The sequence below is a fragment of the Oncorhynchus mykiss genome, chromosome 28 (genome assembly GCF_057628025.1).
Source record: "Oncorhynchus mykiss isolate SJ-2025 chromosome 28, ASM5762802v1, whole genome shotgun sequence".
Taxonomy (NCBI): domain Eukaryota; kingdom Metazoa; phylum Chordata; class Actinopteri; order Salmoniformes; family Salmonidae; genus Oncorhynchus; species Oncorhynchus mykiss.
Window position 1 is genome coordinate 34,126,333 of NC_143049.1, and position 15,437 is coordinate 34,141,769.

The 15,437-nt window shown below is 44.0% G+C and overlaps 1 protein-coding gene across 2 annotated transcripts in view; it reads right to left on the reverse strand.

Annotated features, from left to right (window-relative positions):
• Window positions 1–72: 72 nt before the first annotated feature.
• LOC110509030 (SH3-containing GRB2-like protein 3-interacting protein 1) overlaps window positions 73–15,437 on the reverse strand; it is a 64,616-nt gene continuing 49,251 nt past the window's right edge. The window contains exons 15-26 of one of the 2 annotated variants that reach the window (XM_090225162.1): window positions 10,914–10,982; window positions 9,976–10,716; window positions 9,560–9,681; window positions 8,996–9,137; window positions 7,624–7,735; window positions 7,423–7,458; window positions 7,005–7,160; window positions 4,684–4,816; window positions 4,001–4,206; window positions 3,803–3,867; window positions 2,946–3,110; window positions 73–2,682 (exon numbers count right to left, since the gene is read on the reverse strand). In XM_090225162.1, coding sequence (XP_090081288.1) covers window positions 2,660–2,682; window positions 2,946–3,110; window positions 3,803–3,867; window positions 4,001–4,206; window positions 4,684–4,816; window positions 7,005–7,160; window positions 7,423–7,458; window positions 7,624–7,735; window positions 8,996–9,137; window positions 9,560–9,681; window positions 9,976–10,716; window positions 10,914–10,982 — 1,970 coding nt within the window. In that variant the 3' untranslated portion in view covers window positions 73–2,659. The remainder of the gene's footprint in view (window positions 2,683–2,945; window positions 3,111–3,802; window positions 3,868–4,000; window positions 4,207–4,683; window positions 4,817–7,004; window positions 7,161–7,422; window positions 7,459–7,623; window positions 7,736–8,995; window positions 9,138–9,559; window positions 9,682–9,975; window positions 10,717–10,913; window positions 10,983–15,437) is intronic. The other variant, XM_090225161.1, reaches the window with a different exon arrangement.

Genomic DNA, 15,437 nt, shown 5'->3' on the forward strand with positions numbered 1-15,437 from the left:
CCAAAAGAGTAGTGTATATTCATCTGCGCCTGTAACATTGGAACATGTACCAAATAATAATAAAGACATCCATTTTCATTTCCAATATTCTCCAATTCTTTATTACCAAGTAAAACAGGTATTACATTATATTAACTTTTTATATATTTACTCTTAAAATCTTTGGATGGGAAATGTACATGGTATGTTTGCATATTCAGTGTCCTATGCAGTGAATAAAATACTGACAGAAAAAACGTTTATTTGTGAATACTTTTTAAAGGGCCAGTAAGGCTCAAACAAATAAATTAAATATTGCAACCAGGACAAAAAAACTAAAAGTTGAAATACATTTACCATAGTTATTGATAATATCAAGGATTAAAAAGGCTCTTTTGTCATTGGTCGCGACTCATTTTGAATATACTGATTTGGAAATAAGTAACAATAACGTGAGGTAATTCTATTACCAATTGTCATAAAGTGAAAATAATACACTAACATTATTTCTCCTTGAGATGGGCAGGAGCAAAACAATTACAGTTACACAAATGTATTTGTTGTTGGTGTGCAAGTCGGGAGGAAACCTAGGAGGACGTTACTTGCAATAGTATCGTGGAAGTTTGATAATGTTGTTGTGGATTCATGCCAAAGGTCAAAGGTTTAAAGGTTAAATCTTCAGGTGAAAGGTCAAACACAATGACATGACTAGAAGTTACAGTAAAAACAATCACATAGTACACGTACTATAACAGACGTAGGTCTGAATGAACCTGGTTACATTAGACTGAACGCTACACTCACTACTGTTTTCTTTACCCAGTCTAGGTCAGAATAGCATTGGATTAGGAGGGGAGGGGGGACTCTTTTGTGTGCTGCTGGACATCCTAAATGTCTTGAAATAAATGAACTAGCATTGTAGAGTAAAAAAAGGTTTAAAAAAAACAAACAGTTGAGTAACGCAGATTGGGACAGTCAGTATATTACAAGAAATCCGCGTTAGAAATAAAACAAAACAAAACAGTGTTCTGTAATGTATTGTAAAGGCTATCACCAACCATATAACATATATCTGATTTGACAAACACAGAATCACCCATATATCCAAAGGGATATATGAAGAAGCTTCTTTCATATTTACACTTTTTTTTACAAATAGATTTTCAATATACTGCAATTAGAAAATGATAAAACAACTATTAACTCCACATGGTGGAAAAACAAGAAACATAACATTAGGGGATTCCGTTGAATATTCATTGTTATTCTATTTTAGATAAATCATTCTTGAAGCACTTTTCCATCTTCTTTGATGTCCCCCAGTTATACTTCCCAGCGGGCAAAACTGGTTGAAATTACCTCATAAAGACCTACTTCTAACCAGTAATTGATGTAATTCTAGCATTTACATTTTAGTCATTTATCAGACCCTCTTATCCAGAGCGACTTTACAGGAGCAATTAGGGTTAAGTGCCTTGCTCAAGGGCACATCTGCAGATTTTCCACCTAGTTGACTTGGGATTCAAAACAGTGACCTTTCAGTTACTGGCCCAACACTCTTAACCGCTAAGCCACCTGCCACCCTAACCAGTTGTAATGATGTCATTTCAACCAGTTATTCTTGATTAGGACTCCTGGACACAACAACTCTAAGGGACAAACAGAATTCAGAAATAAATGTAATCTGGTCCAAGGCAACTCTGCTATTCAACCTGTAAGGTCATCTGCTTTGTTTTTGTCATCCACAAATCAGGAAAACAATATGAACCATTACATTACATTACATGAACCACTTGACCTCCCAGCAAAACACAACCACCACATACATAATAACGCTGTCTGTACGTTAACTCCAAGTTGTGGGCCTCAACGTGCTGGTGCAGTACAAGCTGGTACCATATCAGTTGAATCAACCCAATAAATAAAAGAAAAACATCAAAATGTCATCCTAACCCTGCAAGTGGAGTTCTGGTCATAATCAATTGTTATGTCATAATCAATTGTTCTTGTCATAATCAATTGTTCTTGTCATAATCAATTGTTCTTGTCATAATCAATTGAATTATCAATGAATGACAACAGTGTCTATCTATTCACATAAATCTGTCCAGTGCATCTTCCATCCATCACCCATTCACATAGAATTCTTCTCACAGATAAGGCTGGATTATTGTATGTGCTGCCAATGATAATTGACTTTGCTAAACTGGAGTAAATGTGTCGAATCCATTATCTTTCATTATGATTTCTAAACGTTTTATTGATTAGGATGCCCAATAGCCGACGCCAATGGTGACAGCTAGTCTTACTGGGGTCCGACACATAACGGAAACATTACAGACAAAAGATTTTACAATTGACCTCATCAACCCTCAAGGTGCACAAAACGAGAAGAAAAAGGGTGACTACTTGCATAAACTCCAACAGTGCGACTACTGTATTTGAGTGTATTAAAACATAAAGCAATACCCTGGTGAACCCTGGTGGACGGTGCGTATTACATCACATCCTGTTGTTGCTGCTATGTCATCAGTTACCCCTCCCTGCTCAAGCGTTAGGTTTCAGACGTTTCTCAGTTGGTAACTTGTATCGAATGAAGAATCCATAAAAAGTCTCTCATCATCCTCACAGTCAAAAGCCATCGTATGGTTGAAAGGGTTCCATTTTACAACAGTGGTGACTAGTTGTCCGCTAGATATTTCCCTGTAACGGAAACACAAGCAGAGTATTCAGTCAGGGGAATTCCAACTGTTTGCTATTGCCAAAGTGTTGTCGTCTTGCTTTGTTTTCATGGTCAGGCAACAACGTCACATTCAGGGTTAGAATCAATACAATTTCTGTTCAGTTTCAAACGGGGCCCAAGATCCCAGAACGTGTGACAATGACCATGGAAGTAGGCAAGACAGCACAAACCGATCTGGGTCCAGGCTAGTATTTTCATGCTTCCCTCACACACAGACACTGACCTGCTGCAAATCTCTTTTTGACCAGCGAGAGCCTGTAGCCAGTCCCCACCAGCTGGATGTCACAGCCTGACAGAGTGCTGCCCTCGCTGGTGAACTGCACCGCCAACTGGGACGGCTTACTGGGACCCTCTGTCAACTGGAACCTACCCAGTAGAGCCCCCACTCCTATAGGAGAGAGAATAATGATGATGTTGACGGTGATGAAGATTACGACAAAGTTGAGGCAGATGATAACAAAGATGATGAGGAGAAAAAGGAGGAAGCGGAGGAAGACAGGAGAGGAGGAAGAGGAGGAAGACAGGACAGGAGAAGGAAGATGAGGAGAAAGAGGAAGAATGAGAAGAGAAAGAGGGAGGAGAGGAGAAATAGGAGGAAGGAGAGGAGAAAGAGGAGGAAGGAGAGGAGAGTAGGAAGATGAGAAAGAGGAAGAATGAGAGGAGGAAGTGTAGGAAGACAGGAGAGGAGAAAGAGGAGAAAGAGAAGGAGAAAGATGAGGAAGACAGGAGAGGAAGAAGAGGAAGAAAGACAGGAGAAAGAGGAGGAAGACAGGACAGGAGAAGGAGGAAGATGAGGAGAAAGAGGAAGAATGAGAAGAGAAAGAGGGAGGAGAGGAGAAATAGGAGGAAGACAGGTAGAATAGGAGAAAGAGGAGGAAGGAGAGGAGAAAGAGGAGGAAGACAGGACAGGAGAAAGAGGAAGACATGAGAGGAGAAAGATGAGGAGAAAGAGGAAGAATGAGAAGAGAAAGAGGAGGAAGGAGAGGAGAAATAGGAGGACGACAGGTAGAGGAGGAAGGAGAGGAGAAAGAGGAGGAAGTGAAAGCGGAAAAGTGAAAGCGGAAGAGAAAGATCACCTACCTCCATTTTCAGACCTTTGGGAAAGGCTTGATATCTTCCATAGAATGTTCTGCTGTTCTGGGTTCCTTCCAGAGAAAATTAAATAAAGTTATAGTTGCCTTGATTATTTTAGTGACACTAACCTGGATAAATACACTGTAAATGTACAATTCTAAGATTAAATACATTTAAAAACAGTCAGCAATTCATTATCCTCACCAGGTGGCAGTGGGGATCATGGCTTGGAGTTTGGCCACGCCCCCGTCCACAGGGACCAGGAAGTGGATGTTGTGGAGGGGGGAGGGGGCTGCGGCCATGGCCTCCATGTTGTATTTGTAGTCTATTCTGAGGTCTGTGCTGGTGGTGTCGCCACGCCAACTCAGCGCCAGGTTCAGGGGAGTAGACTGGATCCCCTCAGCTGCTACCTAAGACACACACACACACACACACACACAAGCACACACACACACACACACATGTGTAAACACGCATAAGCATACACACACACATACGTAAGCACGCACTTCATTGCATTTGTTTAACAATTACATTCCATTGTGACTCTACAGTATACACTGTATGGAATTACATTCCATTGTGACTCTACAGTATACACTGTATGGAATTACATTCCATTGTGACTCTACAGTATACACTGTATGGAATTACATTCCATTGTGACTCTACAGTATACACTGTATGGAATTACATTCCATTGTGACTCTACAGTATACACTGTATGGAATTACATTCCATTGTGACTATACAGTATGCACTGTATGGAATTACATTCCATTGTGACTATACAGTATGCACTGTATGGAATTACATTCCATTGTGACTATACAGTATGCAATGTATGGAATTACATGTAATAATGTGTACTACGCAGACGGTCTCACCTGATATTTGATCATGTCCACATTGTAGTAGGTTGCTTGAGGCTTCTGGTCAGCCACTCTCCTCAGATGACTCATCAGGTTTGGCATATTTACCCAGAACTCCTTGGTGTCCACATTGGACATGGTGGTGTCACTAAAAACAAATACATGACATGGGCATTTTGGGTTTACTGATGGTGCAATATTACAATGACTGATTCAGGTACAGTGCCTTGCGAAAGTATTCGGCCCCGTTGAACTTTGCGACCTTTTGCCACATTTCAGGCTTCAAACATAAAGATATAAAACTGTATTTTTTTGTGAAGAATCAACAACAAGTGGGACACAATCATGAAGTGGAACGACATTTATTGGATATTTCAAACTTTTTTAACAAATCAAAAACTGAAAAATTGGGCCTGCAAAATTATTCAGCCCCCTTAAGTTAATACTTTGTAGCGCCACCTTTTGCTGCGATTACAGCTGTAAGTCGCTTGGGGTATGTCTATCAGTTTTGCACATCGAGAGACTGACACTTTTTCCCATTCCTCCTTGCAAAACAGCTCGAGCTCAGTGAGGTTGGATGGAGAGTATTTGTGAACGGTAGTTTTCAGTTCTTTCCACAGATTCTCGATTGGATTCAGGTCTGGACTTTGACTTGGCCATTCTAACACCTGAATATGTTTATTTTTGAACCATTCCATTGTAGATTTTGCTTTATGTTTTGGATCATTGTCTTGTTGGAAGACAAATCTCCATCCCAGTCTCAGGTCTTTTGCAGACTCCATCAGGTTTTCTTCCAGAATGGTCCTGTATTTGGCTCCATCCATCTTCCCATCAATTTTAACCATCTTCCCTGTCCCTGCTGAAGAAAAGCAGGCCCAAACCATGATGCTGCCACCACCATGTTTGACAGTGGGGACAGTGTGTTCAGCTGTGTTGCTTTTACACCAAACATAACATTTTGCATTGTTGCCAAAAAGTTCAATTTTGGTTTCATCTGACCAGAGCACCTTCTTCCACATGTTTGGTGTGTCTCCCAGGTGGCTTGTGGCAAACTTTAAACAACACTTTTTATGGATATCTTTAAGAAATGGCTTTCTTGCCACTCTTCCATAAAGGCCAGATTTGTGCAATATACGACTGATTGTTGTCCTATGGACAGAGTCTCCCACCTCAGCTGTAGATCTCTGCAGTTCATCCAGAGTGATCATGGGCCTCTTGGCTGCATCTCTGATCAGTCTTCTCCTTGTATGAGCTGAAAGTTTAGAGGGACGGCCAGGTCTTGGTAGATTTGCAGTGGTCTGATGCTCCTTCCATTTCAATATTATCGCTTGCACAGTGCTCCTTGGGATGTTTAAAGCTTGGGAAATCTTTTTGTATCCAAATCCGGCTTTAAACTTCTTCACAACAGTATCTCGGACCTGCCTGGTGTGTTCCTTGTTCTTCATGATGCTCTCTGCGCTTTTAACGGACCTCTGAGACTATCACAGTGCAGGTGCATTTATACGGAGACTTGATTACACACAGGTGGATTGTATTTATCATCATTAGTCATTTAGGTCAACATTGGATCATTCAGAGATCCTCACTGAACTTCTGGAGAGAGTTTGCTGCACTGAAAGTAAAGGGGCTGAATAATTTTGCACGCCCAATTTTTCAGTTTTTGATTTGTTAAAAAAGTTTGAAATATCCAATAAATGTCGTTCCACTTCATGATTGTGTCCCACTTGTTGTTGATTCTTCACAAAAAAATACAGTTTTATATCTTTATGTTTGAAGCCTGAAATGTGGCAAAAGGTCGCAAAGTTCAAGGGGGCCGAATACTTTCGCAAGGCACTGTATATTATCACATTATCGTGTGAGTTTTCCAAGAATTTGTTTGGTGATCCTGGTAAGTGGTTTAACCAGGTTTCAAATCACAGGGATGTCTCTCCCTAACCAATGACAGGGGTGTCTCTCCCTAACCAATCACAGGGGTGTCTCTCCCTAACCAATCACAGGGGTGTCTCTCCCTAACAAATCACAGGGGTGTCTCTCCCTAACAAATCACAGGGGTGTCTCTCCCTAACCAATCTGCATGTCAGGCTGAACAACACATTTTCCTGTGACTACATTCATGATAAAGGACAGGCCTTATTGCTTAAATGTAATCATTAAAACATGTTGCTATTGGTCCTGTGAATGTCTACTATGTTTAGGGGAATCCAGCAAGAGTCAATGTGTAGCTCCAATCCTGGCCACTATGGGACATCGTTTGGAACATGCCCCAAAAAATTTAAATATGAATTCCTTGCCCCAAAACACAATATTGAGTCAGTGTACTGTATAATAAGCCTTACCAGCACAGCAGGTGTGGATTGGGGAGGACCTGCTCTAGCCGACAGTAGTTACTGATGCTGAAGGTGAGCACAGGGGCAGACGGATGGCTGGCAAAGTGCCTGGTGATGCCTGCTGGGAAAGACAGCACCATCTCCCCAGTGATCTTCACCACACACCTGGATCATGGAGAACAGAGCCAGCTCAGTGCTCAGAAACGGGTCAGTCAAAAAGAGAAAAACTACAGTACCCAGAATCCATAGGGGTGCCACAAACAATCTACATTTCCCACAGAAATATCCACAGAACAATATATTGCCTAGGCGCATTGCATTTCCCTGTGGGGACAACAAAAGGAGACAATACAGTTGGAAATTGAAATGAAATAGGCATACAGTAGTTGCAATATGATATATATCAACAATATCATAGCCATCTTACTTGTTGCATTTATTCTGATGAGGGTCGCTTTGCCGGCTGAAACATCATGTTGTCATGAATTTGCATTCACATCAGTATTAACTTTGATATAAATTTGACATCAATGTTGTTATTCATATCAGTATCAATATTTCTACTTGTGTTAGCATTAGCCTATCTTTGAGAGGAATAGCCTAGCATTGATAGGAATGCTAGCCTTACTTGCTGGGGTCGGCTCCTTTGAAGTAGGCGTTGATGGTCTCAGTGAAGGCAGCCGCCACGGGCAGAGTGTCCTGGGCTCCCATGGTCAGTGGGCTGGGTCCTCTGGAGCATCCTGACACACACACACACACACACACACACACACACACACACACACACACACACACACACACACACACACACACACACACACACACACACAGTTGATCATCACATAAAAGGCACTATCTCAGTAGTAATATCCCTTCCTGTGTCTGTAACGGCTACAGACATGTGGTCAGATGAGCAGACATGCGTAAGGGAGAGAGAAGGGAAGAGCATAGAAATGACAAGATAGAAGATTGGAGAGATCATAGATCATTGGAGATCATAGATAGCGAGACCAGAGAAACATGGACAGCCAGGGTAGTACATTACGATAGCCTCCATGCACTGGTACTGGGTCATGTTCATTAGGTACCAAACGGACTGAAAGGGACTACCTCTGAACTTGTCCAATAAGAAATGCTAGTTTTCCGTTTCCGTTGCAGAACGTTTTTCCCCCGCATTGTGCTCTAATAAATACGACCCTGATACGACTCACCTTCAAAAGACAAATAAAACCGGCCATGGTTGGCTGTTTTTCCTCTGTTCATGTGGAGAGAGGTAGAGAACTTGGAGGGAGGGAGAGGGGGATGAGAGGCAGGCAGGAGCAGAGGAACAGAAGAAGAGGAGAGGAGAGGTGGATGAGTTATTGGAGGTATAACCCCATCACAAGACAGAGGGCAAGGCCAGAGGGAGCATGATGGATGGATAGAAAGAAAGCATGCAGTCTTGTGGAGTCTGATTGGAACATTGGAGGTGTAGATGACTGTATGTTTAGCAGAGTGAAGATGACGGGGCGGCAGGTTAGAGCGTTGGGCCAGTAACCGAAAGGTTGCTGGATCGAATCCCGAGCTGACATGGTAAAAATATGTTGTTCTGCCCCTGAACAAGGCAGTGAACCCACTGTTCCCCAGTTGGCCGTCATTGTAAATAAGGAATTTGTTCTTAACTGACTTACCTAGTTAAATAAAAACACTTTAAAATATGACGAGGGAGGTGTGTGTAATCATCATACTAACCAGTTTGTCCCATTACTGCTGCTCCTTAATTTCTCTTACTCTTATCTGTATTCTCGTAAGTAAGCATTTTAGTGTAAGGTCTACACTTATTGTATTCAGCATTTCACTGTACACCTGTTGTATTCGGCGCATGTGACTAATAAAATTTGATTTGATTTAATGGTGAAGAAACCTGTTTCACAAAAGTCAAATGTGAGCATTCTACCATTGAATATGTTAACACCAGAGACATACACAGGTGAAGGAGGTGTTATGGAGGAGGGTAGTACCTGTAGTGGATATGTTGAGCTCTCTCCCCAGGGTGGGGGTGGAGGCTGCGCTCAGCAAGGTGATGGAGGAGGAACTCTCGGCTCGGGCCAGGGGGGCGAAGGGAGGGGGGCTGCCGGAGACTGGGGGGCTGAAGGGCCGAGCCTGGGGGAGGGGGGGGGGGGGGGGGGGGGGATATCAGTAGCCTGTTGCTGTACCAAACATTTTCCCAACACAATGTAATGTTAGCAGAGCAGCCGCAGTTAGGTTTAGTAGTATCTCTAACTTTGTGGAAATCAGTTGAAGAAAAACTAATAAGAGTCACAAGTCTAACATTCTAATAGTATCTATCACAAGTCTAACATTCTAATAGTATCTATCACAAGTTTAAAATTCTAATAGTGTCTATCACAAGTCTAAAATTCTAATAGTATCTATCACAAGTCTAAAATTCTAATAGTGTCTATCACAAGTCTAACATTCTAATAGTGTCTATCACAAGTCTAATATTCTAATAGTGTCTATCACAAGTCTAACAGTCTAATAGTGTCTATCACAAGTCTAACACATGTAAAAGAGTGCCATACCAGGTCTCCCATTGGTTTCCCAGGGGGCAGTTTGGGTCGAGAGGAGGGCCTTGTAGGAAGAGGGGGAGGGACTGGACTACCTCCTGACAGGGGCGTGGCAGGGCGAGGTGGAGAGGAGGGGCCTGTAAAAGGAAAAGGGAGGACCTGAGACCCCTATTGAGATTATGACCAGCCATGACCTCTAGATCCAATAGCAATTGTAATAGAGCGAATAACAAAAGTAATAGAGCGATGTCAACAAATTCCATTTTCACAATGATGGCATTACCCATTCTACTTGTATTGTATTTCTATGGTTTCCTAGAGTGGTAATCTACCCCTTGTATTTATATGTTTTCCTATGGTGGTAATCTACCCATTATATTTCTATGTTTTCCTACAGTGGTAATCTACCCATTGTATTTCTATGTACTCACCACTGCCTGGGCAGGGTCCGGGGGAAGACACCATGGGCCTGTAGGCGGGTGGGAGGAGGGGGGACGGCACGCCCCTGAAGCCCGGGGTCAGCACCAGGGGCCAGGACATAAAGTCAGGCTGCTCCTCCCTAAGGAACACCAGAGGGGAAGGGATGCCTGCCCGAAGGGAGCGCTCCGCAGGCAGGGGGGGAGGGATGGGACTGGTAGGGGCAGGGGAGTATTCCAGTGGGGCAGCAGGGGTATAGGGAGCATGGGAGTACTCCAGTATCTCATCATCATCCAAAAACAGACTAGGATTGATGGCGATGCACGGTGGGGAGTCTGGGGGCAAGAAGTCTGGAGGCAGGGGGGGAACGGGTTCATTTGGAGGGGGAATGGAGATGATGGAGATGGGCGAGTCGGGGGGAGAGGAAAAGGGCGGCGGGGAGGGGGGAGGCTCATCCGGAGGAGGGCCCGGGGAGAGGCAGGGGGAGTCTGGGGTGGAAGAGAGGGAGTTGGGCGAGTCAGGAGGAGGATAGGCAGGGGGCGGAGGCGGGGCCGGTTCTTCTGGTGGGGGTGGTCTCTCACTGTTGAAGCTGACCCATCGGGGCGAGGCCCTGCCCTCATTGATCCGGCAGGATTCCATGGGGCCGAACACATCTTCCAGGTCAGTTACGGGGGAACCTCTGTATGAGGCTGGGGATTGGACGTTCAGGTAGATGGGGGCGGGGCTTGAGACTATTCTCCCATTGTGTAAATCAACTGTCGGAAAATAAAAGTTCAGAGATCTTCCTGAGTTCACTTCTATCAATGCTGTCCAAAGAACAATGGCAAGTGTGCACGAGGCATGGGAATATGGAAGATGATTCATGCCAAAACAAATACAAATAAAACCATTGAAGTTTTGGCATGAATCTGCTTCCATATGGGAATTATGGTTACTAGCAAAATAATATTACCGGAAGAATCAGACGAAGAATAGCCTTGACTAGCTGCTTGGATGTTCTTGGGAGGAAGTGGAGGAGGAGCTACAAAGAGAGTGACACTGTTATATAATGTTGCCGGAGGGGATTGCTGTTGTTTTACGGGCTCCTAACCAAATGTGCTATTTTGTTGTTTTTTCACATTGTTTGTAACTAATTTTGTACATAATGTTGCTGCTGCCGTCTCTTGTGACCGAAAAGAGCTTCTGGATATCAGAATAGCGATTACTCCCTTCAAACTGGACAAATATTTTTTATTTAATGAGTCCGACGCGAAGGATTGCTATATATATATGTATATATATTGCTTTGTCAAGACAAGGCCCAAATCCCCGTCATCAGCATGAAGATGGTGATGTTGTACCCACAGCGTCTATTAAAACATTCCCCAACCAGAAACCGTGGATTGATGGCAGCATTCGCGCAAAACTGAAAGTGCGAACAACTGCTTTTAATCAGGGCAAGGTGACTGGAAACATGACCGAATACAAACAGTGTAGCTATTCCCTCTGCAAGGCAATCAAACAAGCTAAGTGTCAGTACAGAGACAAAGTGGAGTCGCAATTCAACGGCTCAGACACAAGAGGTATGTGGCAGGGTCTACAGTCAATCACAGACTACAAAAGGAAAACCAGCCCCGTCGCAGACCACGATGTCTTGCTCCCAGACAAACTAAACAACTTATTTTCTCGCTTTGAGGACATTACAGTGCCACTGACACAACCTGCTACCAAAACCTGCAGGCTCTCCTTCACTGCAGCCAATGTGAGTAAAACATTTAAATGTTTTAACCATCGCAAGGCTGCAGGCCCAGACGGCATCCCTAGCCACATCCTCAAGAGCATGCGCAGACGAGCTGGCTGGTGTGTTTACGGACATATTCAATCAATCCCTATCCCAGTCTGCTGTTCCCACATGCTTCAAGAGGCCCACCATTGTTCATGTTCCCAAGAAAGCTAAGGTAACTGAGCTAAATGACTACTGCCCTGTAGCACTCACTTCCGTCATCATGAAGTGCTTTGAGAGACTAGTCAAGGACCATATCACCTCCACCCTACCTGACACCCTAGACCCACTCCAATTTGCTTACCGCCCGAATAGGTCCACAGACGACGCAATCGCAATCACACTGCACACTGCTCTAACCCATCTGGACAAGAGGAATACCTATGTAAGAATGCTGTTCATCGATTACAGCTCAGCATTTAACACCATAGTACCCTCCAAATCGTAATTAAGCTCGAGACCCTGGGTCTCGACCCCGCCCTGTGCAACCGTGTCCTGGACTTCCTGACGGGTCGCCACCAGGTGGTGAGGGTAGGTAACAACATCTCCACCCCGCTGATCCTCAACACTGGGGCCCCACAAGGGTGCATTCTCAGCCCTCTCCTGTACTCCCTGTTCACCCAACTCAATCATCAAGTTTGCAGACGACACTACAGTGGTAGGCTTGATTACCAACAATGACGAGATGGCCTACAGGGAGGAGGTGAGGGCCCTCGGATTGTGGTGTCAGGAAAATAACCTCACACTCAATGTCAACAAAACAAAGGAGGTGATCGTGGACTTCAGGAAACAGCAGAGGGAGCAGCCCCCTATCCACATTGACGGGACAGTAGTGGAGAGGGTGGAAAGTTTTAAGTTCCTCGGCGTACACATCACGGACAAACTGAAATGGTCCACTCACACAGACAGCGTGGTGAAGAACCTCAGGAGGCTGAAGAAATTCGGCTCGTCACCAAAAACACTCACAAACTTTTACAGATGCACAATTGAGAGCATCCTGTCGGGCTGTATCACCGCCTGGTACGGCAACTGCTCCTCCCATAACCGTAAGGCTCTCCAGAGGGTAGTGAGGTATGCACAACGCATCACCGGGGGCAAACCTACACAACCCGATGTCACAGGAAGGCCATAAAGATCATCAAGGACAACAACCACCCGAGCCACTACCTGTTCACCCCACTATCATCCAGAAGGCGAGGTCAGTACAGGTGCATCAAAGCTGTGACCGAGAAACTGAAAAACAGCTTCTATCTCAAGGCCATCAGACTGTTAAACAGCCACCACTAACATTGAGTGGTTGCTGCCAACATACTGACTCAACTCTAGCCACTTTAATAATGGAAAAATGTATGTAATAAATGTATCACTAGCCACTTTAAACAATGCCACTTTATATAATGTTTACATACCCTACATTACTCATCTCATATGTATATACTGAACTCTATACCATCTACTGCATCTTGCCATCTTGATGTAATTAAATGTATCACTAGCCACTTTAAACAATGCCACTTTATATAATTTTTTCATACCCTACATTACTCATCTCATATGTATATACTGTACTCTATACCATCTGCATGCATCTCATTCATATATCATTCATACATGCATCACTCATTCATATATTTTTATGTAAATATTCTTATTGATTCCTTTACACTTGTGTGTATAAGGTAGTTGTTGTGAAATTGTTAGGTTAGATTACTTGTAGATATTACTGCATGGTCGGAACTAGAAGCACAAGCATTTTGCTACACTCGCATTAACATCTGCTAACCATCTGTATGTGACAAATAACATTTGATTTGATTTGATTTGAAGAAAAGACAGAGGAAAAGGGGGAGGAAGATGGGGAGGAAGATGGGGTGCCGACGAATAGGTAAACCACCAGGTCCCTATTATTATTATTATTGAGGATGTATGTAGCAGGAGGACTCGTCATTTCCGGTCACAACTTGCAGAATTGTTTCCGTGTTGCTGTGCGTTTTGTTGCCAACCTTACTTTGCTACCTGACAACTTTACGTTTTTTTTACTTTTTAATTACCGTTTATATTTTGTCATTTTTCCCCCACTCAACTTTTTTTCATTCAACTTTTTCACTCCGGATGCTTTATCTGGACGTGGTTCGTCAGGACCTCCAACAGCCGAAGCTAAGTAGTAACATTAACATGATGCCTTCTAATTGCAGTCGCTGTACTCATAATATACAGGAGAATGATCGCCTTACGGCGAGGATAGCTGTGCTTCAAGCCCAGCTTCAGACGCAATCGTTAGGCAAGGGTAATTTCAGTGTAGGAAAGGATGAAACAGCATCTGTGCCACCAGTAAGTACAGATAGTAACGTTAGTATAAATCCCCTCGCACGGTCCCCGCAGCCGGACAACTTTCTCATGGCTTCTGGAGGGAAATGCTGTAGGAATGCTCAACCTGTCATGTACTGTCATGTTGTGTCTTGTCTCTGTCCTTTCCCTTCACCCTGTCTCCCTCTGCTGGTCGTTGTTAGGTTACCTTTTCTCCCCCTCTTTCCCCCAGCTGTGCCTTGTCTCCTCCTAACCACCTCGTCACCCCTTTTCCCACCTGTTCCCTTTTTTCCCTCTGATTAGTCCCCTATATCTCTCTCTGTTTTTGTTCCTGTCCTTGTCGGATTCTTGTTTGTTGTGTTTCATGCCTGAACCAGACTGTCGTCATGTTTGCTGTAACCTTGTCTTGTCCTGTCGGAATCTGCCGGTCCGTCTGAGCCTACCTATGTTTGGTAATTAAAGAAGCTCTGTCTAAGTTAATTCGCTTTTGGGTCCTCATTCACGCACCGTAACACAACCAGTGTCGCTCATTCAGCCGACAGAAACGTTCAACCGGTTTTCCCCATTAAGCAGCGAGTCGGAGTCTGAGGTCGAGCCTTCTCTTGTCTCTACTCCTCCCGTTACGGGGTCTGAGACGCTGAAGCTTCCCACCATTAACTATGACAAATTGAAAACCCTAGTCATTGGCGACTCCATTACCCGCAGTATTAGACTTAAAAAGATTCATCCAGCGATCATACACTGTTTACCAGGGTGCAGGGCTAACGACGTTAAGGCTAATCTGAAGATGGTGCTGACTAAAGCTAAAACTGGTGAGTGTAGAGAGTATAGAGATATTTGCTATCCACGTCGGCACCAACAATGTTAGGATGAAACAGTCAGAGGTCACCAAGCGCAACATAGCTTCAGCATGTAAATCAGCTAGAAAGATGTGTCGGCATCGAGTAATTGTCTCTGGCCCCCACCCAGTTAGGGGGAGTGATGAGCTCTACAGCAGAGTCTCACAACTCAATCGCTGGTTGAAAACTGTTTTCTGCCCCTCCCAAAATACAGAATTTGTAGATAATTGGCCCTCTTTCTGGGACTCACCCACAAACAGGACCAAGCCTGGTCTGCTGAGGAGTGACGGCCTCCATCCTAGCTGAAGGGGTGCTCTCATCTTATCTACCAACATAGACCAACATCTAACTCCTCTAGCTCCACAATGAAATTGGGTGCAGGCCAGGCAGCAGGCTGTTAGCCAGCCTGCCAGCATAGTGGAGTCTGCCACTAGCACAGTCAGTGTAGTCAGCTCAGCTATCACCATTGAGACCGTGTCTGTGCCTCGACCTAGGTCCCAAAAGATAGAATTTGTAGATAATTGGCCCTCTTTCTGGGACTCACCCACAAACAGGACCAAGCCTGACC